Raw genomic sequence first — 27413 nt, forward strand, 5'->3', positions numbered from 1 at the left:
CCCTTCATAATTGTTTATATTGTGGTTATATGATACTTTCTTAATCGAATTATAATGTAATTCTAAATATGGTTTCAAATTGACAATTATTGTAAAATTGATAGAAATTTATATATGTGTGTGTGTGTGTCTGTGTGTTAATTTTTCAAAAATTGAGACAACTATTTTTAATATAAAAAATCAATTTTTTGTCTAAAAATCATTTAAGCTCCTCCTTCACAGGAGTTATTTGATATAATGTCCAACATTAGGTGTAAAATTTAATAATAATGATAAAAACAAATTGTTATAAGTTCTAACTGATGAGATGAGTGGCCTTCACTTGAACACAGTACAATTGGGCACAGTGCAAATGGACACGGTGCAAATGGATACAAAATAATGTACACGTTTCAAATGGACACGGTTTATTTTGACACAGTAATTTTGTACACAGGAAAAATAAATTCTGGACAAATTACAATTTGGACACGATAAAAATGTACACCGTGCAATTGGACACGTAAAATTTGTACACCGCAAACTTGCACACCGCCCACATAGAAATTGACATCCAGTGAATGTCCAATGGACGTCCATTAAACCTCCATAGATCCATGGGACGTCTATGTCCATAGTGGAAGTCAGATGGATGTCCATTAGAGGTTTAGTATTAAACTTCCTTAGCTCCATTGGAGGTTTACCTCCATTGCGGAAGTTAGATAAACGTCCATTAGGGATCCAGTAAACTTCCATGGCTTCATTGAAGGTTTACCTCCATGGCGGAAGTTACATAAATGTCCATTAAAGATCCAGTAAACTTTCATGGCTCCATTAGAGGTTTACCTTCATGGTGGAAGTTAAATAGACATCCATTAAAGACCTAGTAAACTTCCATGGTTCCATTGAAGGTTTATCTTCATGGTGGAAGGTAGATAGAAATCCATTAGGGATCCATTAAACTTCTATAGCTCTATGAAACATTTATTTCCATAGAACTATGAAAGTTTAGTGAATCCCTAAACGTTTATTTGACTTCTACCATGGAAGTAAATGTTCCATACAGCTATGGAAATTTAATAGATCTCTAATGGACGTCTATCTAACTCCATCATGGAAATAAATGTTTCATAGAGCTATAAAAGTTTAATGGATCCCTAATGGATGTCTATCTACCTTCCACCATGAAGATAAACCTCCAATGGAACCATGGAAGTTTACTGGATCTTTAATAAATGTCTATTTAACTTCCACCATGGAGGTAAACCTCTAATGGAGCCATGGAAGTTTACTGGATCTTTAATGGACATTTATGTAACTTCCGCCATGGAGGTAAACCTTCAATGGAGCCATGGAAGTTTACTGGATCCCTAATGGACGTTTATCTAACTTCCGCAATGGAGGTAAACCTCCAATGGAGCTAAGGAAGTTTAATACTAAACCTCTAATGGACATCCATCTGACTTCCACTATGGACATAGACGTCCCATGGATCTATGGAGGTCTAATGGACGTCCATTGGACATCCACTGGATGTCAATTTCTATGTGGGCGGTGTACAAGTTTGCGGTGTACAAATTTTACGTGTCCAATTGCACGGTGTACATTTTTATCGTGTCCAAATTGTAATTTGTCCAGAATTTATTTTTCCTGTGTACAAAATTACTGTGTCAAAATAAACCGTGTCCATTTGAAACGTGTACATTATTTTGTGTCCATTTGCACCGTGTCCATTTGCACTGTGTCCAATTGTACTGTGTCCAAGTGAACCACTCCCGATGAGATATGCTCAGATCCGATAAGATTTGACACACAATGTCCACTCAGCTCTTGGGAGACCTTACTTAATAGTGTCAGATTAGATCCGACGAAATTTGATTCGACCAGCTGCTCAACTTCGTAGGCCAAAAATTATCAAATCTGGTGAGATAAACTCATATCTGGCTAGATCTGATCAGACTTCGCGAGATCTGGCGCGCAATGTTTGCTTATACCTCAGGAAATCTGGAGTGATCGGATATTGTACGATTAGATCGGAAGAGATCCGATTGAATCTGCGATTTTATATCAAGCGATTTATATCGAGCTAAAGCAATTATCAGATCTGGTGAGATCGAAATATAGTTTAATATATCTGGCTGGATCTGATCAGATCTGGCTGTGCAGACCTGACGAGATAAAATTGTATCCAATCAAATCTGGGTCTACTTGAATTTCAGATCTGGTTGAATCTCATTTTATCAAAGCAGACATAGTTAGATTTTCTCCATTTTTTCCTGGGTTATTTTGGTATAAAATTTCTAACAATAATAAGATTATTTCTATTTCAAGTGCAACTGTTATATCAAAAAATTCGAGTGATAAAACACATAAATACTACTTTGAAAAAATTTATATCAAAAGATGTGGCATTAATATTTGCAGCACAAAAAAATTGATAGAAGAGTTATTTAAAGAAACGTCTATTTCGGAGTATTTGCTAGGTAAAAAATAGTATAAAATGAACAATTTATCCATGAAAACTCAAAACTATATTTAAGTTAAATTCTTTTCTTTTCATTTTCAACTGTAATATATATTTTAAAAATTTTTACCAAAATTTCACTCAAATTTAAATAATCGTAACTTCGTGAAAACTTATTCTATTGGAAAGTTCTTTTTTTCATTTTAAAGCTTGAAGTCTCTACTTTAAAGAGCATTTGTTAGATTTTGATCCTCTCCTTTTTCCTTTTCGGCATCCCTTTAAAAATAAGAACGTGTTTTGTCTTCAAAAATTTTTATACTTTGACGCGCTCCATGGGGTGCAGTGAATTTTTCTCGTAAATTTTATAAAAATTATCGTAAAACGTGAACTTTTCCCTACAAATTGAAAAAAAATTGAAGTTTATACGATTTTTTTTGGCAAAGTTATTAAAATTTTAAGAAAAAATGTTTATTTTGACTTTTATCGCTTGTTACGTGAACAGATCAACGTACAGCGCTCAGCAAAAAAGCATTGAAAAGCTGAAAGTTTGCACTTTCAAATGCTATTATTAATTTTTTCATAGATTTATTTTTTCTAACAACAAATCGCATTTTTAAAGATTACGTAAAAAATCGCATATTTTACGGTTTTCATTTATTTCAATGTATTGTCGTGAAGAAAGATCCAATCACGTCGCTAAAGCAAAGTTTTATAATACGATTACTCCCCAATAATAAACACTAACGTTCTTTGATTAATTACTGCTTATAAACGTTCTCATATGTTTATGCACCTCTCAATAATTGCTACGGAATTTTGTGCGAAATTTGCTTAAGTGCTTTTCCCAACTTATCAATTAATATTTGGAAGTGCAAATTTTCAATTTTCCATTGTTTTTTTGCGGAGCGCAATATGTTGATCTATTCACAAGTAATAAGATGAAAATCAAAATGACTATTTTTTCTTAAAATCTTAATAACTCTGCCAAAAAAAATCGTACAAACTTCAATTTTGTTTCAATTTGTAGGGAAAAGTTCATATTTTACAATAATTTATATAAAATTTACGAGAAAAATTCACTGCACCCCATGGAGAGCGTCAAAGTATAAAAATTTCTGAAGACAAAACACGTTTTTACTTTTAAAGAGATGCCGAAAAGGGAAAAGGAGAGGATCAAAATCTGACAAATGCTCTTTAAAGTAGAGACTTCAAGCTTTAAAATGAAAAAAAGAACTTTTCAATACGATAAGTTTTCGCGAAGTTACGATTATTTGAAGTTAAGTGAAATTTTGGTAAAAATTTTTGTTGCGTTAATTTTGTTGCTCAGTGTATATAATACAAATATAATAATACAAATATATACAAGTAGAATGTTCTTAAATTAAATAAAAATGTATTTTTTTTTATTTATTTCCTGCCGTTTAATAACTAAGAAAAAAATAAAAATAAAATTTTAAGCATGTCTAGCCTTAAAAAGTGAGTAGGAAATAATGAGGAATACTAGCTGGTTTCTCGATAGATTATATATTTAGAGGCTAGAATACAAAAAGTTACATATACAGCTCGGTACTAATCATTTTTGCTAGATAGGTACTAGACAGAAACCTGTTGTATGCGCAAAACAAAAAAGTTAGTACTATATTAATGCCTTCAACCTGTTGATATTGAGACAGTTCTTGACATTACATATGTCATTGACAGTGTATTTCTCCTTCATCGAGTTATATGGCAGCAACATAATACATTTCTCTGTATTATTAACAGATATGTTACTTACATTCAACAACATTTTGGAGCTAACGTTATTGTTGTGTTTGACGGATATAATGACATTAATAAAAACGTCAAGACAATGGAACAGGCACGGTGAACCGCCGCAATTTCTCAAGATAAGTTTCTATCAAACTGCTCTAATAAGCAAAAATTAATTTTAATGGTCATGGACACGTTTAAAGACCTTAATATTGCAACAAAACAAGCCCGTAATGATGCAGATGTGTTAATTATTGAAACTGCAATGGAAGGATCAATCGTTAACACTACTGTCGTAGTAGGCGAGGACATTGATCTTTTGGTTCTTTTCATAGGACGTACACGGAGAGAATTTTCTCTTAAAAATTAACCTGAAAATCATGGTAATTGTGAGACAACGTAAACTTGGAAGAATTTTACCATACTTTTAATAAAATTTACTAAAATTTAGTAAAATTTTAATAAAATTTGACAAAATTTTAGAAAATTTTATTAGAAGTATAATAACATTTACAAAATTTTGCCAAATTTTAGTAAATTTTGTCAAAAGTTAAATTCTTCAAGGTTTACGTTGTCTTACAATTATCACGATTTTCAGGGTAATTTTTAAGAGAAAATTTTTTCCATGTAGTCATTTACACCAACAATTATTTTTTATGAAACCAGGCAAAAGAAAGGTCAAGACTCAATTTTATCATTCTTCAAGCTTTGACAAATATCCTCAATGTAAGCAACATATTTTATTGCTATTTTCAATATGTTGTTTAAAAGAACAAAATAAAATAATTAAAAAAAATTAAAGCCCCCATTTTTTTGCATTGAAGGTATTTTTTGGTCTAAAATGACTGGACTAAGGAAGCTTGTAGTACATTTCAGTGTGGAAATTTCGCCTAACATATAGCTAGGTTTCTGGATAGTTTTTCTAGTTTCTGTCTAGGACCTGTCTAGAAAAAATGATTAGTACCGAGCTGTATATGTAACTTTCTGTATTCTAGCCTCTAAATATATAATCTATCCAGAAACCAGCTAGTATTTCTCACTATTTCCTAGTCACTTTTTAAGTCTAGACATGCTTAAAATTTTATTCTTATTTTTTTCTTAGTTATTAAACGGCAGGAAATAAATGAAAAAATACATTTTTATTTAATTCAAAAACATTCTTCTTGTATATATTTGTATTATTATACTTGTATTATATATATTATTACATTTAAATATATATTACAGTTGAAAATGTAAAAAAAGAATTTAACTTAAATATAGTTTTGAGTTTTCATGGATAAATTGTTCATTTTATATTATTTTTTACCTAGCAAATACTCCGAAATAGATGTTTCTTTAAATATGTTTCTTCTATCAACTTTTTTTGTGCTGCAAATATTAATGCCACATCTTTTGATATAAATTTTTTCAAAGTAGTGTTTATGTAAGTGTTTTATCACTCGAATTTTTTTATATGACAGTTGCACTTGAAATAGAAATAATCTTATTATTGCTAGAAATTTTACACCAAAATAACCTGGGAAAAATGGAGGAGATCTGACTATGTCTGCTTTGATAAAATGAGATACAGATCTGAAATTCAAGTAGACTCAGATTTGATTGGATACAATTTTATGTCGTCAGGTCTGCACAGCCAGATCTGATCAAATCCAGCCAGATATGTTAAACTATACTTCGATCTCATCAGATCCGATCATTGCTTTAGCTCGATATAAATCGCTCGATATAAAATCGAGTTAAAAGTAGGTAGACCTTGCCTTGCATGGAAAGTCGCAAACTTATATGGAACAGTACGAAGCGTGGACACTTCTTCGCTATGGCCACACACACATACGGTGGGGAAGAGTGCAAGGGAAGGGCTTCGCTCACCCCTCTCGCATCCACCCTGTCGATAGGAGTGTCCTGGAAAGTCGCAAACTCATGTGATACAGTACAAGCGTGAACATCGTTCCAATCAGATTACTGGTTTAGTTAATGTTAGGTTAAATTTCTAGAATTTGATTGGTGACGTCCGTTTTACACTGTGCGCATCTGGGATTCCCTCCTCTTGCTTATAGAATGTATGAATGCAATGATATCATGTGTGCAGCGTGCGTGTGTGCAATAATGTCATGTGCGCAATATTGTCATGTGTGCAATGTGTATGTGCGCAGTAATGTCATGTGTGCAATGTATATGAGCGTATTAATATCATATGTGTAATAATGTCATGTGTGCAATGTGTATAAGCGTGTTAATATCATGTGTGCAATGTGTATGAGTGTAATAATATCATGTGTGCAATGTGCATGAACGTAATAATATCATGTGTGCAATGTGCATGTGCGCAATCCTATTTTTGTACCTTAATTACTTTCGTGTGTTCACACGAAGCTGTAGGCAATCAGGATTGTAGGCAAACGGGACCCCTAAAAATTTTCAGCCAGCTTGTATATCAAAAAAGCATATTTTAAATTAAAATTGTAAAAGAGGATATAACATCTTTATGAAACTATTTTTTATTAGATATCCCGGATATTTCAAACCGTATGGGAACAGTTACTAATATTAAAAAATTTGACAGCAATTTTTTTGAATTATCTTTGGATCAAACTCACACACTTTCGCCTGAAACGAGACTATTAATGGAACATTCTTACGAAGCAATTATTGATGCGGGAATCAATCCGAAGCAATTACGAGGAAAAAATACTGCTGTAATTATAGGAACATATTTTCTTGAATCGCAAAAAGATTTTCTATATAAAGAAGAGCAGGTAAAGAAAAAAATTGTGATTAATATATAAATATACTGAGAAAAATAATTAAATATATTATTATGTGTGTGCTAGTATTTTGAAATGCATTATTTTATAATTAGTTCGGTGGCCTGAATGTTATTGGATGTAGCAAAACTGCTACAGCAAACATGATTTCATACTACTTGGATTTAAAGGGACCATCGCATACAACCGATACAGCGTGTAGTTCTAGCCTTTCTGCTATGGCAATTGGTTACAATTATATTATGTCAGGAGTATGCGAAGATGCGATAATTGGGACTGCAAATCTATGTTTTAGTCCAATTATTAATCTATTATTCACTAATCTTGGTATTTTTGAAAAATATATTACTATTATGAATTATGCATAAAAACTACTTTACGCATAAGAATTAAAAGAAGTACTTCTCCATTTATTAAAAAAATATATAATTTGACTAATTAAATAACTTCAATATACTTGAAGTATATAAAAAATATAATAAGATTCTTAACGAAGTTGGATAAGATTTTTGATAAACAAAACGAGTAGTACTATATAATGCTTTTGACAAATAAATCTATCCAATATAAAGTAAAATAGTCTTTTTCATATATTTCTCGTCTTACAGGTGTTTTGTCACCTAATGGTTACTGCAGACCTTTTGATTCCGCTGCAAATGGCTTCGTCCGAAGTGAAACAGTGGCAGTGATATATTTACAAAAAGCAAAAAATGCAAAAAGAATTTATGCTATATGTCCACATATTAAATTAAACAGCGATGGATACAAATCAGAAGGAATAACATACCCATCGCAATTAGGACAAACTAATCTACTAGCGGAATTTTACAATGAGTGCGGAATACCAACATCTTGCTTAGATTACATTGAAGCACACGGTACCGGAACCAAAGTCGGCGATCCTCAGGAAGTCGGTGCAATTCAGAACGTTTTGTGTAAAAATAGAGGAACTCCATTAATGATCGGGTCCGTAAAATCTAATCTGGGTCATACTGAACCAGCAAGTGGCATCACTCAGATTGCTAAGGTAAAACAAATGGTTTTCATTTTTATGTATTATTTTTTAAATAATATTTACTTTATGCATTTATATATTACTAATATTGCACATATGTTGCACACACATTTATATATACACATACAAAAATTATTTCATATAAAAATAATTTGACCAGTTACTTTATTCTATTGAAACATAAAGATTTATTTAAAAATTGCGAAAAACATTTATGTAATTAAATTTTGGTTACAATTAATATAATATAGAACATTAATAATATACGATTAAATAGAAAAGAGAAAGCAATTATGAACTAGATGTAAAGTTATAGAATTCACGATATTTCATATACTTTGTGTTAAGTTCTGAAGATAACTATCCATATTACTTTTTTATATATTATTTAAATATTATAACATGGCTACTGGTCACTAGTGTTTGTTTTGTTGTCATAAAAGTTGCATTTCAGTATTGCAAGTAGTCAAAAGCTTCATAGTTTTGTAATATCTATTCTTTATTTTATTTTGAGAAATGTGTCGAGTATTATGATTTAACTATTTAGTATACCCAATGAAAGACTTGAATATGGCTTCAAATAATGTGATTGAATTAATGTTTCTTGTAATGTAAGTGAGTACCTTTACAGATTCCATAATCTCAATTTTTCTTTACTCTTCCATAAATTATTAATTATTATATCCGAAGAACTTTTGCCTATAATATGATTGACAGAACTCTATAGGTAACCTCTATAAGTAAAAACCTGTATCAACAAGAATTGTGTCACATAAATGTTTACTATGTTATTTAAATAAAATAAAATAGTGTTGTAAACACCTTTCTCTCTTCTACATAACTTTAGTAAATTAATTCAATTTTTTAATATAAAACTGTTATAAAATTTAAAGGTAATAATATCATTTGAAAGCGGTTTTATTCCTTCAAATATAAATTATACAACACCACGGAATGATATAGACGCCTTAATGAATGGATCTGTTTGTGTCGTCCAAGAACCGATGCCACTTAAAAACGGTTACATAGGTATCAGTTCTTTTGGTTTCGGAGGAGCTAATGTTCATGCATTATTAAAGTGGAATCACAAACAGAAAAATTACAATGGTTTACCGAATAATGACTTGCCAAGACTTGTGATATTATCTGGAAGTACTGAAAAATCTGTTAAGTTGTTTCTAAATGACGTTAGTAATATTTTGAAAACAATTTTAACGTTATTTTGAATAAATAAATTTTATCTTTTGCATTATAATTTTTGTATTAAAAAATATTTTACTTTAGGTTGTTAATCATCCAATAGATAAAGAATACATTCGTTTATTACACGACATCCATACAGACAATATAGAAGGACACACATGGAGAGGATTTATTATACTTCATAATCAGAAACAAGAATCAATAAAGGAAATTCAACATTGTGAAAGCGTAAAAAGACCTGTTTGTTTTATATTTTCTGCTCTAGGCACACAATGGCCAGGAATGGGTATATACTTTATATTTCATACGTTTTATGTATTTAACTAATAGAATAATACATACAACTTTTAAATTAAAATTAGGACAAAACTTATTAAAATTGCAAGTTTTTGCAAATACAATAAGAATGTGCGATACTATTTTAAAACCATATGATATAAGTGTCACGGATATTTTAACAAGGACAGATGAAAAAGTGTTCGAAAACGCTTTATATGCCTTTCTTGGTATCATCGCTATTCAGGTATTATGAATAAATGTTAATTATATTATAATTATTGTTTAAACAAAAATATGAACTTTCTGTGATATTTTATTTTACTTGAACTATATATATTATCTTATTAATTAACTGTATATATTATCTTATTAACTATATACATTATCTTATTAATTAAGATGTGTTAAATTTCTCGATAGGAAGATTTTGCAAACATTGCACAGTAATGATATAATAAGATAATAAGATAATATATATAGTTCAAGTAAAATAAAATATCACAGAAAGTTTATATTTTTGTTTAAACAATAATTATAATATAATTAACATTAAAGATTGTGCTCTGATTCGTCAGAACTCAACAGTTTTGTCAGAATATAATTCTTAAATAATATTTGTTAAACATGAGACAAATATTGAAACATAAATATTTTGCAATTATTTCAGCATTTAAAATTATCACATTATAATCTTCAATATTTTCACAATATAATGCAGCAATAATGCAACAATAATAATGTGCAATATTTACATCATTTAATCTTCAATATTTAATTCAAAATTAATATCAAAAGGTATTATAATGAATTTAACAAATATTATTTATTTATTAGACATTTAATAAAGATGAAAAAAGAAGCAATTTGTCTGACAGATTAGTTGCGTCCGTTGGAGAGTTAAGTATCTCATTGATAGTAATAGCGGTCAGAAACTCTTAAATCATTCCTACATTATAATGCACAAATATTAAAACATGCAATATTACACATTTCATGTTTCAATATTTGTGCATCATAATTTAGGAATAATTGAGGAATAATTTGAGTCTTTTGTGCACAATTATATTTATAAATGTTTTAAATATATATGTTACGACTGAAATATTTTTCTTAATTATTGCACAATTTATTTCTAAATTTAATTTTGCAAATGTGCTGTTAAGATGATTCGCCATATCGCTATTGTTATGCCAATATCATTGTCATGCCACATATCATTTCAAAATTTAATTGCGCAAACATTTATTAATGTTTTATAAAAGGATAATGTTTCTACATCTATTTTCTCAACTATGCCCTCATAATGACGGATTATAAATCTTTTGCAATTCTTTTGTCATACAATTTTATAAATCTTTTCCTATCGGGGTATATTCCATTTTTAGAGGTATATGTTACTTATAAAGATGTATCTTAAATTACATTTTGTTATTTTATATTTAATTAATATTTTTAAACACATGTAATGCCCGATTGTAAAATAATTTGTACATATTTGTAGATTGGCTTAGTAGACCTCTTGACATCCTTAGGGATTATTCCGGATTACATGGTTAGTCATTCCGCTGGTGAACTCGGTTGTGCCTACGCGGACAAATGTCTCACTATTGAACAAACCATTTTGTCAGCATATTTTATAGGTTTGGCATGCGTAGAAGGAAAAGTAATTCGTAGCTCTATGGCACTTGTCAATCTTAATTACAAAAACTTAAAAAATCTAATTTCAAAGGAAATTGAAATAATTTGCCGCAATAGCGAGAATAGCAGTGTTGTGTGTGGACCGACAGAATTTATACAAAAATTTATTAAAAAATTGCAGGTAGAATTAAATAGCTCTTGTATTTCATAAATAAATAAATAAAAAACTAAAAGTCAATAATTTTCGAAATATTAAATTCTCAATTTAAAGCTACAGTTTATCTCATCTACATATAATAAATTTTCTATTTTTGTATTATTAGCTTAATAATATTTACGTGAAGGAGATCTATTGCAACGTACCTTATCACAGTTCTTATCTCGCATCCGTAAAAACTGAACTTCTGTTAAATTTGAACAATGTAATACCACGGCCGAAGAAACGGAGTCCAAAGTGGATCAGTACTTTAATACCTCGTACTGAATGGTTTACTTCAAGTTTCTCATCGGCGGACTATCATACCCACAGTATATTAAACACCGTTTTCTTTGAACAAACAAGGCATTTAATTCCAAGTAATGCTGTGATTATTGAAATCACACCAGACAGCGTTTTGCAAAACATTTTAAAAGAATATTTGCATCCAAAAATAATAAACATTGTACTGAATAGACGCACCGAACAAAATGTTGAAGTATTTTTGCAAGGAATTGGGAGGCTTTATAACTATGGTTTACAGCCGCAGGTCGCCAATCTATACCCGCCAGTGGAATTTCCGGTTAGCCGAGGAACTCCTATGATCTCTCCATCGATCAGGTACATAATATATTACGGTAATGTACATACAATTTTATAACATATAAACAAAGCTATTAATTTGATTTCAGATGGAATCATTCTGAAGATTGGTTTATACCGGACTGTAAAACACATAAGTATTTGAAAAGAGAAAGATACATCGAAATTTCCCTTAAAGATGTAGATTATGACTATTTCGCCGGACACGTAATAGATGGGAGAATTTTGTTGCCCGCAACAGGTTATCTTGTACTTGTTTGGCAAACCATTGGCATGATGAAAGGATTAATGTTCTCAACAGTACCGATAATATTTCGAGATGTAAAATTTATTCGTGCTACTCATTTGACAACAAATAATACTGTAACATTAAGGATTGCGATACAGAAAGGTATTCATGAATAAGTAATTTTAAACCATAATCGTAGGAAATGCATATATATCAAAGATAAAAATATTCTAGATGGGAGTTTTGAAATAACCGAAGGTGATGGCATTGTGGTAACAGGCGTAGCGTACGATACATCGAATCCAAAACAAGAAATGACTTCGACAGACTTATTATCAGAGATTGACGATGAAGAAGAAATGACTGCTCGAGATATCTACAAGGAATTGAAACTCCGCGGTTATCAGTATAGCGGCTGGTTTCGTGAATTAAAGAGTGCATCCGTTTCAGGTAATAAAGGACATATCGTTTGGAAAAATTGGGTTACGTTTATGGATAATATGCTACAAATGCGTCTTATCGGATACGATACTAAAGGTTTGTATGTTCCTACGAGTATTCAAAAAGTGGTGATTAATCCTGAACTTCATATTTCAACGCTAAGACATTATGCAGATTATGTGACAGGTACGTCAGATATGAATAAAACGTAAACGTTAATTAGTAAGTGCTGTTTTGTTTTATAATAGAATAGAAACATAGCTTTTAACATACAATAAGTTGCAAAAAATCTGTATGATATCATATACGTATACATTTTAGATACTATATTACCCGTACAAATATACAGAGAGATAGATTCGATTATAGCAGGTGGAATAGAGATACAAGGTCTTAATGCTACTCAGATTTCTCGACGGAAATTAACCCAAGAGGCCGTTATTGAACACCACATATTTATAGCTCATCAAGATAGCGTTGAAATTTCTTTAAAAGAGGCGATTCGAATATCCGCGCAACTCGCGCTGGAAGATCATCAAATCACTAAAGTGAAAGCTATTGAGTTGCTGGAAGAGGTCGATAATGTTACATTAGAATATCTTTCGTCTTCATTGTTGATTGAAGCTTTTGAGGATATACCATTGATACAAACGAATGTCACTCTATTAACATCGCCCAATCGTTTCAGTTCAGAAAACTTATCACAAAATATTTTAATCGCCGATATAAACAAACCAACTGTAAACGATAAAGTCTTAATAGTTGCCGGATACAATCTTCTGTCTAAACAGCAAACTTCTTTAGAACGACTTTTGCCATTTCTAAAAGAAGGTGGCTATCTGTTGACGCGTGAAAAGTGCGACATGTGTGATTATAACATGCATCAGCAAAAATACGAATTAAACGTTATTCTTGAAAAGCGCACTGATAAAGAAAAGGTTGTTCTTATGAAGAAAAAAGTTTTTGTAACGAAACAAATTGTTGTTCATATTAGTAATAATAACTTTAACTGGTTAGATGATTTAAAGTCCCTTGTAAGCGACGAAAGCAAACTCGAGGAGGATAATAGAATCATAGTTGTTGGAGAGGGAGACTCTGAGTGTGGTCTGTTGGGTTTTGTTAACTGCTTGAGAAAAGAACCAGGTGGAGAACTTGTTAGGGGTGTACTTATTCAAGATAAAGAAGCTCCTAAATTTTCTCTTCAAGACCCCTTCTATTTACAACAATTGGAAAAAGACCTGACTATTAATGTATTACGGTCTAATAAAATCTGGGGATCGTACAGACATTTACGATTATCACAGGAAGCCGAACTTGTTCCTACCGCTCACGTTAGCCAAATGGTACGTACGAAATCTTTTTAAAGCATAGTGATGTGATAATACACAATAACATTATGTACTTTTATATTTTAAGTTTTCTGATTTTTATTTGCAATTTTTTTATTAACACTGTAGGTACGTACGAGGTATATACGATATGTATGACGTAATATAATGTAAAATAATTGTTGCGGATGTATAAGGTTTGATTTATACACCGTAATTTCGTTTTTGAATAAAAATTTATTTAAATCACTCTCATACATATTTATATACCGTTCGTATATCACTTATATTTAACTCAAATTATGTGCCGTCCGTATGCGCTTAGTATCTATTAATCGTTATTTGGATCGAATCTGTTATATTCGCGCGGTGACAACGCCTAGGAGGACTCAATTTCTGAGTCACCGATATATGAAATTGTTCTGCGTTAATACTCGATGTCGAGATAACTTCACGTCCGTACTCAAGTAACGCAACAAATTGAACACATGCGGTGATCGCCGAGATTTCCATATCGATTCCATAGCGAATCCTTTTCTATATAGTTCTTTTTGCCGCAAATTTTCTCTGTAAGGAAGTTTTTCTGCTCAGGCCCAGCATAATAAGTGGCACAGCTCAAATATAAAAAAAAACTCAAATAACCATTTTGTTGCCTCTTTTTTGCTGATTTAAAGTTAATGATAGTGAATATGAAAAAAAATTTGCATATTACTACCTTTATTACTAAAATAATTCTTTTTTAATTAAAAATAAATATTCTTCACTATTATACCACCTTAGATAACTAAATACAACAATTTGAAATTCATATTTATCACTAGCACACATTCATCACATTTACGTGCTGTACTACTTCGATCATTGTGAACTTTTTTATCCTATCAATTATTTCACTTAAACGAGCAAGTGCATTGTTTTAAAAATCTAACAGTACTTTTCTGGGCAGCTAAGCTGTATCGTTGTAATGTTTCACTAACATTTGTTCATTACTTCTACGTTTAATACGGCGATAAAAACCAAAAAATCATGAAAATTTATTGATTCCCATATGAGCCCATGTAAATAAAATATTCAATATCTAAATAACTAACAAGTTCAGCTTTCTGAAATTTTGAAAAATTAATTTATACCACTAATTTGAACATCTCTACAAAGTAAAATAAAAACTATTTTAAATTAGCATAGAAACTCCCTTAACAGATGGTAGACAGATGCTTCATCGGCCCATACGGCACGCAGCGGCATCGCGTAGACGGAGAGAATATTCTACTACTTTTTAGAAGAGAATTTTAATAATTTATTAGTATGGTAAATATCACTTAGGGAACAATTATACATTTCACCGATTTCTAGAAATCACAATACCAAAAATCAGTAATGTCTCTTTCTTTCATCACATTGCTATTTCGCTTATTCCTCTTTTCTCTCTCTTCTAAATCTAAATAGTATTACTCAAAAATCATAAAATAATAAAACAACCATGATTTTAAAAAAACTATACTTAAAACATTTATTTTTAAAAACATTTTTAAACATATACATACTTCTTATATCCATGTTTTTTTTAATAAAATAACGATTGTTTACATTAATTGGCATGGTAACGGTAAATATACCGATTAGGGAAGCCCGCCCCGATAACCTTGGCCTTGACATATGTTGTCAAGGTCACCCTCCTGAGTGACCTTGAAAAGATTTTAGCCGTCGCTCGTGATTCGTTAAAAAATTATTAACAAAAAAAGTTTATAATTACGACATATAATTATTCAGTATAGAAGTATATCAGATAAGTTTGCAACTTTCCACGTGTAGCGAGGTTCACCCCCCCGCCTGCTTACAGAGCGAAACGAAGTTTGCGCTTGTACTTTACCACAAGGGTTTGCGTGCCGTATGGGCCGATGAAGCATCTGTCTACCATCTGTTAAGGGAGTTTCTATGCTAATTTAAAATAGTTTTTATTTTACTTTGTAGAGATGTTCAAATTAGTGGTATAAATTAATTTTTCAAAATTTCAGAAAGCTGAACTTGTTAGTTATTTAGATATTGAATATTTTATTTACATGGGCTCATATGGGAATCAATAAATTTTCATGATTTTTTGGTTTTTATCGCCGTATTAAACGTAGAAGTAATGAACAAATGTTAGTGAAACATTACAACGATACAGCTTAGCTGCCCAGAAAAGTACTGTTAGATTTTTAAAACAATGCACTTGCTCGTTTAAGTGAAATAATTGATAGGATAAAAAAGTTCACAATGATCGAAGTAGTACAGCACGTAAATGTGATGAATGTGTGCTAGTGATAAATATGAATTTCAAATTGTTGTATTAGATTTGTAATTGTGGCCAAGTAGTGAATTTAAAATGTTTGGGTTAAGTTAGGAAAAAATCCGGGGAGAGGGTGCAGAGGCTCCGCCCCTCTCCGCTCATGCGTTTTCTAAGAATAACCCAACCAATTTTATGTCGCTATTTGGATAATGCGAAAATATTAAAAACAAACAACGTGAATTTTTTGTAGAAATGTATATTTTAATTGTATTTTGGTAAAACAGCGACTTTCACGTGTTGTAAGTAGGGGGAAGATGTTGGTGGCCCTCGCTTGGCGTAGAAAGTCAAAAACCTATATGATCCAGTACATAAATACTTTATTCAATAACATTATTATTAATCGGTAATTTTGCTTATCGATAAATTTTGCTTATTTAAAAAAATGCGTTACTTTTTTTTTTTGAAAGAATAAGTCCTAAAAAACGCGTGGGCGGACTACAGGCGCCTGCACCCCCTCCCCGGATTTTTTCCTAACCTAACCCAAACATTTTAAATTCGCTATTTAGTCATAATTTCAAATCTAATGTCGCAAACCCTTGTGGTAAAGTACAAGCGTGAACGTCGTTTCGCTCTGTAAGCAGGGGGGAGGGTAAACCTCGCTACACATGGAAAGTTGCAAACTCTTCTGATATACTCCTATACTGAATAATTTATGTCGTAATTATAAAACTTTTTTTGTTAATAACTTTTTAACAAATCACGAGCGACGACTAAAATCTTTTCAAGGTCACTCAACATATGTCAAGGCCAAGGTTATTGGGGCGGGCTCCCCTAATCGGTATATTTACCAATTAGAATATTAGTTATTAAAAGTTGATATAGTTTCAATCCATAAAATAATATATACACAGCCAGTTTTTGTTATAAACATACTGATTTTTGCAACAATGACGGTCTGTTACCTCGCTGTATGTAACCATACCAATTTTCGGTAAAAAATTCTCTCCGTGTAGAGTAAAAGTACGATTGTTATTGCCGACGAGATCTTCGGCCCTTAGGCGTTATAACTAGGTCGCCTAATTTAGGGTAAACTCGGGTAAGATAGCCATAGTTTTTTTAATGGTAAAAACATTTATTTTCATTATTTTTTAATAGCGTTTAGTACATTACTTCACTGAAGCTTTAAGTATGTAAGACTATCGACATTAAAGAGAAAATACTTAATAAAATTTTTTTATTATCAAAATATTGAAATATGAACATTGGCCATCTTTTACAACTTTTATGAAAAAGATGTCCATAGTATTATAGAACAGTTGGCTATACATTTTTTATGTACTTAACGTTTATAGAATAATAAAAAAACTTATAATTTTACATATTTAGTTTTATTGCCACATATTATCACATATTTAATTTTATTTTTAAACATTTTTCATATTAAATGTTCACACAAGTTAGAATCAATTTAATTCATCGTCATTACTAAAAAAAAAAATATATGATATGTGAAATTAAAATATTAGGTGCATAACTTAATTTTCGTCTTTTTTAATAAAATATATACATAAACACTTACCCCGAAATGTCATGAGCTATCTCACCCAAACTGCGAGAGAATGATAATACTTATTTAAAAAGTAGAGATAGTATTTATTTAAAAAGTAGAAAAGGAAATAAAAAATATAATTGCACATTACAATTTACATATTTTTGTTACGTGGGTAACGTTCATTGCAACAGCAATTTATTCGACATTGTGGCAATTTCTAATGAACATGTGAAAAACTTTGCAGGCAGTCAAAAATAAAAACGTGATATGACATCCACAATATCATTATTTCGAATAGTATACGCATATAAATTAAAATAAATATAGATTATCTTTGAAAATAATTACGAGAACACATTATTTAGCAATTATTGGAGAAATTATAACCATTGGCCATCTTTTCCGTATGGATATTATACCCTAACTTATCCTACGGCCGTTGTTATTGAAGGATGATATTGATTTTTGTTGTTAGACGGCTCGGGAGGTATCCCGTGTCGCCGCGTGACAATTAACGCTTTAGGTTCTCATGGCTCTCGCACACTATAGACGCGATAAGTGACGAGCGATGAGCGATATCCAATGAGACTTCTGCTTTTTCAACATGGCGATGAAACGTTCAAAAATGCAAATCTCTCATTGGATATCGCTCGTCGCTTATCGCGTTTAGTGAGTGAGAGCCATTAGATCTAAGTCACGTGTCGGGCATATATGCCAATGTATGCGCATGCAGACGCGTATCGGGTATGACACTTGAATTTTCGATCGTATAATAATTGACTCTTTTTCGACAGATTTGTGGTGATTTAAATACATTTTGTTGGATAGAAAATGATTTATCCATTCGATATTGTCGTGAGGACCTAGTACATGTTGTATATTCATCTCTTAATTTTAAAGATGTAATGCTTGCTACTGGTAAATTAATACATAATATGGCACTTTCTCGAGGACGGTTATTTGAATACATTCCTCTTGGATTGGAATACGTTGGATTCGATGTCAACGGTCAACGAGTAATGGGAGTTAATGATACCGAGTAAATAATGTATTAAAAAGTAATTATCTTTTTTAATAAAAAAATTAAATTTAACTTGAAATAATTTTTTTCAGTTGCATAGCAAACGTTGTTGTAAAGAATAAAGATTTATGTTGGAAAGTACCGGACGCATGGACATTTGAAGAAGCTGCGACGGTTCCATGCGTTTACAGTACAGTTTACTTCGCCTTATATATTTATGGGAAAATGAGGAAAGGCGATAAAATACTTATACACTCTGGTACTGGCGGCATTGGACAGGCAGCTATTCATCTCGCTCTCAAAGAAGGATGCGAAGTGTTCACTACCGTAGGCACGAGTGACAAACGAAATTTTATTAAAAGAGTGTTTCCTTCAATTTTGGATGAACATATTGGAAATTCTCGAGATATCAGCTTTGAACAAATGATAATGCGGCAAACGAACGGTCGCGGAGTTGATATCGTGTTGAATTCATTAGCAGAAGAGAAATTAATCGCTTCCGTTCGTTGTTTGGCTCAAAACGGTCGTTTTTTGGAAATCGGGAAATTTGATCTTGTTTCTAACAATTCTCTTTGTATTTCTGCCTTTCAGAAAGGTATTAGCTTTCATGGAATTTTATTAGATAATATATTTATTGGTGATCACAAGTATAAATTCATATTACGCAAAATGATAATCGATGGTCTTAAGAACGAAACCATCAAACCTATTCAAGTAAAAAGTTTCCCGAAAACAAACATTGAAGAAGTTTTTAGATACATGGCGAGTGGAAAACACATGGGAAAGGTATGTTTGAACTTTTTAATATAATAGGATACTCTGTAAATTTAAATCAGTAAAATTTTACTGAAATTTGTAGTGCTATACTTATATATTTATGTAATTATTAGGCACTATTCGGTAATTCTAGTTATGAGGAGACAACGCTTATTAAAAAAGAAATCAATATATATATTATTATTTTTAAAAAGTGCGTATTATTTGGTTTACATATTATAGTTATATAAAGGGCCAATATTGGCATATAACTTTGTTTTAAAAAATTTCTTAAATAAAAATTTAAACAAAATTTGAAAATGTAAATGTACATTAGGAAATATACTTAATGTTTTTTCAATGTAATCAAATAAACATCTGAAAAATTACAAATAGTTCTTACAACCAGTATAGTAGACAAAATTTACACACGGTGTATTATGTATTTTAATCAAATTAAATAAATTTTAAAAAATTCATTAAAATATATGTATACTACCATAAATTATAAATAAAATAAAAATAAGTTGACAATGTTAAAAATTATGAAGTACACTTTTATTACGCATAAACAACAAAGTTTACATAAAAAGTCTAGAATTAAATGGTTAAAAAGCTAAAAAAATAAAATAAACAAATTTAAGGACTAAAAAAACAAAAAATATATTTAATAAATTAGACAATTTTTATTGACATAAAATTATGTTATCAAAATGTCAGCCCATATATTTATGATTTGTTCTTAGTGAGAACAGAGAGATAAATTGATTTATGGTTTATAATAATTTTTTATTTTATTGAACACCATAAGAAAAAAACAAAAGAGAAAAATATAAACAAAACAATTTTATAACACTACAAATATTTATAATAATTTAATATTACCTTAATACTATTCTGACTATTGTTTAAACTATGTAACTTGCAAAAAAATGAAAAACAATACAAAGAAGGCTAGTGAGAGTGGACCGCGCGGATAATTATGCGCAAATTAACATACATTAATTTATTAAATAACAAAATTCATGTATAATTACGCAAAATTCATGTATAAGTACGCAAACGTTTCAATTCTTTTTGATTCATCTTCAGCGCATCTAAATAATCGGTTTTTCTGAATCCGTGAGTCCCTTATAGCAAAATCTCGGAGTAACCGTGTAAATAAATGTAAAAAAAAAGAATAGTTTGAAAAAGTAATCAAGTACCTCTTGTCACTTCAACGCAATAGATAAAATAAACTTTACATATTTATAAAAAAAGAAAAAAGATTCACTAACCAGATTAGAAAAAGTGAAAACTTTGGATAAAATTCAGAAAAACCGTTAAGATGTAAATTGTAAGAGTCGGTGTTAGTGTCGGATGACATTCTTGTCGATAGAGGGATGGATCGAGAACGTGTTCGTTCAAGCATAACCAGTAACATAAAATGTACAAAACAAATAGATGTGAGTCAAAGTATACGAAAGGGTGGATACGTATCAACGGTTATATAAAATACAGAAGTCATAAAACAGATTTAAAAAATAAAACTTTTAGTAAAGTGAATTAATAAAAAACAGATTTAAAAAATAAAACTTTAAGTAAAGTGAATTAATAAATAAATAAAATAATTAATAATGATATGTGAATAACGAGGTAAATTAAAAATGTCAGGTAATTAAAAATAGAGAAAACAATATTATGATAATAAGAAAAAATAAATAATAATAAATAAGTAAAAGATAACAATTAAATTTAGTAAGAGAGAGAAGGCAGAAGAGATTAAATTTGCTTTCCCACATAATATTGGACATTCTATGTATATGCATTTTTTCCATAATGTGAAAAAAATATCTTGTATGTTAAATATATATACATCTCATATACATGATTCGAATATACATTATGGTATGTAACGTGTATATCCATTGATGTATTTGGTATGTATATACAGCGTACAATGTTAAATACATCTCATATACACGATTCGAATATACATTATGGTATATAACGTGTATATCCATTAATGTATTTGAAATGTATATGCAGCGTACAATGTTAAATGTATATACATATTACATACATGATTTGAATATACATTAATGGATATACATATTATATACCATAATGTATATTCGGATCATGTATATAAGATGTATATACATTTAACATTGTACGCTGTATATACACTCCAAATACATTAATGGAGATACATATTATATATTGTTACGCGCGCTGCCCTCCCTCTTCAAAATTGTCGTCCCGACAATCCGCAAGACAGTTCGACGCGCTCTTTAGAGTTGGCTTCTTAGGGTTCCAGGACGATTTCCTGCTCTCCCCGTGCTGCTGCAACGGGTGACCGAACCACGACCACCCTAGCATGCCTCCTCTTCACTGGACCTCCTCGTGCGTCCTTCCCCGTAGAGCTGGCCAGGCTCTTTCGCGGAGACCCTCGCACGTTTCCAGTACTCCGCTGCCCGTGTTCCCCTTCCATCTTGAGCCTTGAGCACTTCTTGCTTCCTTGCGCTGGGTCTTGAGCGCTTCTTTCTTCTTCCTTCGGGATCGGGGTGGGGGGGTGGGGGGAATTTACTTCCATGGATCCTACGCTCACAGAGCTCCCTGTCCCCTACCTCGGCATTTGCCCTAAGTCCCACGGGAAAACCACGGTCAAAAATCGTGGCCAAGGCAGTCTTCTTAATAACAAATTCATTCTCTCTTCCTCTCTCCCTTTGAAGAATTCTACTGCCGTTTGCTTTTCATAGCAATTCCGCCTTCCGAAAAATCATTGAAATTCGAAACAAACGAACAACCTCAAACGAACATAAATTTGAAACAGTAACGTCCTCAAGCTGACGCGCTTAAACTTTTAAGAAACGGACCCGCTCTCCCCTAACGAATCGCCGCACTCCGGGACCAGAATTCTCCCCGCCGAATCAGCCCCGTGAAGCTTGGCAAAATTCATTTCGTCCCCCAAAACGACGGGCATTCCCCGCGGAAATGCCCCAGTCAATCCACATTCTTTCTTTTTAGCATGGCGCTAGAGAGCTATCGTTTCCGCGGTCTCATCCCAACCGACCGCGCGCGAAAAGAAAGAAAATTGCGTGGGAAATTCACGCAGAGGCACCGACCTGACAAACGTGACAGACTTTACTTTAAAGCCGTGCGGCGCCGTCCTACGCCCGCGTTTACACTCGCGCATGGAAAATTACCGGCGCGCCTGACGAAGCCCCGTCCGTGGAAATATTATGGGAACAACTTAGCTGGTTTAAATTCTTTTTCATGTCCCTTCGCGGATATCGCCACGAACTGAGAACGGATCCTTCTGGTATCGAAGCAGTCCCTGACGTCCTCATGCCGCTCCTCCCTCAATTATTGCAACTCCCGCAGCTCCGCGCGAAGCGAATCGGCCTCCATCGTCGCACCCGTCGGTGTCTGAGACTGAATCTTCCACAAAGAATGTGTGGTTGTTATCTTTCACTCCTGCACTAGGAGTCACCAAAAACTCGCGCGCGTTACGCAGGATCCGACGAACGGATCCCGGACGAGCCCCCAAAATATTACGCGCGCGCTCGCGGAAATGAAGAAACACTCTTTTAACTCTCAAAACAAACGACTTTATTAGAAGCATTTACAACTAACGACCAAACTGGCTCGATGCCTCTTAACAACGCGTTGTTGATTCCTGTCAATTCCGTTGCCCGGCTCCAGACAGCTGACCGCCGCCGCCGATCGACATCGCCAATTTGACAGCTGACTCGCGGCCGGAGAGTATACTAGGCAGCGCGCGTAACAATATCATAATGTATATTCGAATCATGTATATGAGATGTATATACATGTAACATTGTACGCTGTATATACATTTCAAATACATTAATGGATAAACGTATTATATACCATAGGTCGCATTTATTTGACCGACAATCACTTGACCGACAGTTCACTTGATCGACAGTACACTTGACCGATAGTATCACTTAATCGACAATTACATGACCGACAAGTACACTTAACCAACACGATTATTTGACCGACAGTTCACCTAACAGACACCACTTGGCAGACATTACATTTGCTCTCTACCACCCCTACTAACGGGTAAGTGCGGGGGGAGGGGCGAAGACGCGCGCGCGTGTGTGTGTGTGTAGCCACAGCAAAAATGTGTCTCCGCATTGTACTGTACCACATGAATTTGCGACTTTCTACGCGTAGCGTGGTCTATCCACACTCTCCCCTTCCCGCTTACAGAGCGAAACGATGTCCACGCTTGTATTGTACCACATGGGTTTGCGACTTTAGATTTGAAATTGTGGTCAAATAATGACTTTAAATTATTTGGGTTAGGTTAGGTTAGGTTAGGTTAGGTTAGGTTAGGTTAGGTTAGGTTAGAAAAAATAAGGGCATGGGATGCAGGGGAAGGGGCAAAGCCCCTCACCCGCCCATGTGTTTTCAAGTGCAGAAATACAGAAAACAAAGAGAACTTTGCCTCTTTTGGTATTAATTCATAAAATCTTTTTTTCTTTGTGGGTGATAGGAGGGAAAATGTATCGGCCAAGTGGTGTCGGTTAAGTGAACTGTCGGTCAAATGATCGTGTCGGTTAACCCTCTGCCTACACATGGGGTTACGGTAACCCCAGTCGATTTTGAAATGCCCGCTACTTAAAAGTATTTAGCAAGGGAACGCTGAGACTGGGGGGGAGGGGAGTTTGAACTATGCTCTACTTATTCCTCTTTAGGCGTTGTCAATGTTCTGAAAACAACAAAGGTAGGAGCATTGAAAGTGTGTGTTGGGGTTACAGTTACCCCGTGTGTAGGGAACGCAATAAAAAATGGAAAATTTCCAAATTTAAAGAGTAAGTAAAAGTAATTTTTTGTTCATTACGTATCATTTGCGCATACAGTACTTAAATATATTACCAATGTCGCGATCACTTTTCGAAAATATGCTGCAATTGTAGCATTACAAATTAAAAATTTTTTTTTATAACAAATAAAATCTCTTGTAATAAATATTTTTTGTATTAATAATTATGTTTTTGTGTATTAATAATTATGTTTTTTAAATAAATATTACTATTTTCTTTTACTATCGTGTTTAAACTGCATTCATTTTTTACTAAATTCACATTACAAATTAAATATATTTTTTGAACAGAATAAAAAAACTGACAATAGATTCTTAAAGTACAACTTTTCCCCTTTCCATTGATCACTATTTTAATTATTTTATCTATTTTTTCTAATAAATACGGGCGTTTGAAAAAAAGTCAAATTTTTACCAAAATTTTTCATTCCTTTCTCATTCTTTAAAAAAATCTTTTTTTTAATATCTTTGACTTTTCAGCCAAGATCATCATAATTCTGAGATTTTTTTCCTTCTGATTGAAAAAAAAAGAAGTTAAAATTGATCAATTACATTTGGAGATATAAGTCAACAAAATTTTGGGGTTAGCGTAACTCCTGTGTGTAGGAATCGGGAGAAAAACAAGATGTGTAGGCAGAGGGTTAAGTGTACTCGTCGGTCATGTAATTGTCGATTAAGTGATACTGTCGGTCAAGTGTACTGTCGGCCAAACGGTGTCGATCAAATGAACTGTCGGTCAAATGATTGTCGGTCAGTCAAGTGTACTGGACCCTGATGTTTATACATGTAACATACAAATCATATACATGTGTATATACTTCTGATCTGCAATGGATATTTTCCTTGTAACATTTGCATATATATTTCATATGCAATGGATGTACGGTGTAATACAAAACCATATACATAGTATGTACAGTATACATAAATGTATATACATAATGTATACACTGTATATCAAATTGTTTTGTAGGAACAGAGTAAGATAAGAAATACAGATATTCAATATCCGATTATAAATTAAGACCATTTCTCTGTAACTAAATGTGAAACATCTCTAAAAAAAAATTATTCTGATTTTATTCTCATTTTGAAGAATTTGTTTCTAGCAAATTATATAAAAAAAGTCACGAATAAATGCACTATGGGTTTACATTTTTTAAATTATTTAACAAGTAGACCTTCTATCTTTCTATCTTTCCACATTTTTATTGAACCGAAAGCGTGTATGGCTACACATAAATGAAATACATCTAAATATTATAATTTTATAGTCTCGGTTTAATCAGGACGAGAGAAAGTAAATGCTTTCCTTGTAAGCAGATTGTATTTTATTAATATTAATACAGTGCAATATATATTTTGTTTTTTGTGCAATGTTACTAGTTTAAACAATTGTAAGCCCGGAGAAATAAAAGGATGCTGCTTTAAAAGGCTATGCCAATATATTGACAATCTTTTTCTATAAATATTTACAACATTAATATTCGACTGTTGTTTACTGTTAATCAGTCCAAAATACACTGATTTTGATTTACAGAATAAAATAAATTTTTATGAAAGAGTAATAGAGTCTATTTCAAGTATAATTAATATATTTAATGTATTTTTATTTATAGATAATTATAAATATCCAGGAAAAAGATACACCTTTAGACAAGCCCATTCCTGCATATCGTCGCTATTATTGTCTTAACCACAAAAATTATATTGTACTAGGAGGTCTGGGTGGATTTGGTTTAGAATTAACCGATTGGCTGATATTTCGTGGTGCTAGAAACGTAGTGTTAATCTCGCGAACTGGAATAAAAAATGGTTATCAACTCATGAAGATTCAACTATGGAAATCGTATGGTGTAAATGTGCACATTATCAAGGATATTGATGTCACCGATCCTAAAGATTGTGAATACCTCTTACGAACTGCAGAAAGCGAAGCATCAGTGGACGCGATATTTAACCTCGGTGTGGTGCTAAAAGATAACATTCTAAAAAATCAAACAACAGAGACATTTGCAGAGTCTTTTCAGTCAAAGGCCCGTGCGACGCAAACTTTGGATAAACTATCCAGAAAATTTTGCCCTAAACTGAGGAATTTCGTAGTGTTCTCTTCCGTTTCCTGCGGTAGAGGCAATGCTGGACAGAGTAATTATGGCATGGCTAATTCTGTTATGGAGAGAGTATGCGAAAAGAGGGCAGAGGAAGGATTACCCGGATTGGCAATTCAATGGGGGGCTGTTGGTGACGTGGGTCTCGTCGCTGACATGCAAGAAAACGATAAGGAATTGATTATTGGTGGTACCTTACAACAAAAAATATCCTGTTGTCTAGATGAACTCGATAAATTTTTACTTCAAACCCGACCAGTCGTGAGCAGTATGGTCGTAGCTGAAAAGAAATCTGGATCTGGTGAACATGACAGTCCGATAAAAGCTGTTGCCGGTATTTTAGGTAGATGAATACTTACTTTTTTCTTTTACATACTTATTATACCATTTATTCAGTTTTATTAAACTTAACTGTCAGTAGTTCAAGTTTATTATAGTTTCAGTCAAAATAATTTTCTATTTATATTACAGATATAAAAGACATGAAAGTTGTTAGTCAAAATACATCACTGGCCGAACTTGGAATGGACTCCATGATGGCTGTGGAAATCAGACAAACTTTGGAACGAGAATTTGATATTTTTCTTACTACACAAGAGATATCTAATCTCACATTTGCGAAACTTGATAAGATGTCCAATACAAACGTCAATAATTATGATAAGCAGCATGAGAATAATCTTAATGCAGATAAAGGGACCTATGAGATAAAATTGCCAGTTGGTATTTTAGAAGACAAAGATTTTATTTCAGAGCTCTATTTTGATCTCTTGACTGAAAAACAAAATGCTACGACTGAAGTTTTTCTTATACCGGGAATCGACGGGTGTGGGACAATATTTGATAATTTAGCAGCAGATATTAAATTTTCAGCAACATCTTTACATTATAGCATAAATAATACTAATGCAACAGACGTCATATTGGAAACAACTGATCGTTTTCTCAACGTATGCAAATGCACTAATA

The 27413-nt window shown here is 32.3% G+C and overlaps 1 protein-coding gene across 4 annotated transcripts in view; it reads left to right on the forward strand.

Moving 5' to 3' along the window:
- Positions 1-27413, forward strand: part of LOC105833664 (fatty acid synthase) — a 52323-nt gene that overhangs the window by 19459 nt on the left and 5451 nt on the right. The window contains exons 1-17 of one of the 4 annotated variants that reach the window (XM_036292783.1): positions 5533-5621; positions 5695-5940; positions 6704-6954; positions 7059-7290; positions 7572-7990; positions 8872-9165; positions 9263-9467; positions 9544-9704; positions 10962-11279; positions 11422-11915; positions 11987-12288; positions 12361-12753; positions 12889-13910; positions 18511-18755; positions 18830-19523; positions 25956-26787; positions 26916-27394. In XM_036292783.1, coding sequence (XP_036148676.1) covers positions 6727-6954; positions 7059-7290; positions 7572-7990; positions 8872-9165; positions 9263-9467; positions 9544-9704; positions 10962-11279; positions 11422-11915; positions 11987-12288; positions 12361-12753; positions 12889-13910; positions 18511-18755; positions 18830-19523; positions 25956-26787; positions 26916-27394 — 6318 coding nt within the window. In that variant the 5' untranslated portion in view covers positions 5533-5621; positions 5695-5940; positions 6704-6726. Of the gene's footprint in view, positions 1-5532; positions 5941-6703; positions 6955-7058; positions 7291-7571; positions 7991-8871; positions 9166-9262; positions 9468-9543; positions 9705-10961; positions 11280-11421; positions 11916-11986; positions 12289-12360; positions 12754-12888; positions 13911-18510; positions 18756-18829; positions 19524-25955; positions 26788-26915; positions 27395-27413 lie in introns of those variants that run through there. The other 3 variants (XM_036292782.1, XM_036292781.1, XM_036292784.1) reach the window with 3 other exon arrangements.

Source organism: Monomorium pharaonis, chromosome 10, assembly GCF_013373865.1.
Source record: "Monomorium pharaonis isolate MP-MQ-018 chromosome 10, ASM1337386v2, whole genome shotgun sequence".
NCBI classification, from domain to species: domain Eukaryota; kingdom Metazoa; phylum Arthropoda; class Insecta; order Hymenoptera; family Formicidae; genus Monomorium; species Monomorium pharaonis.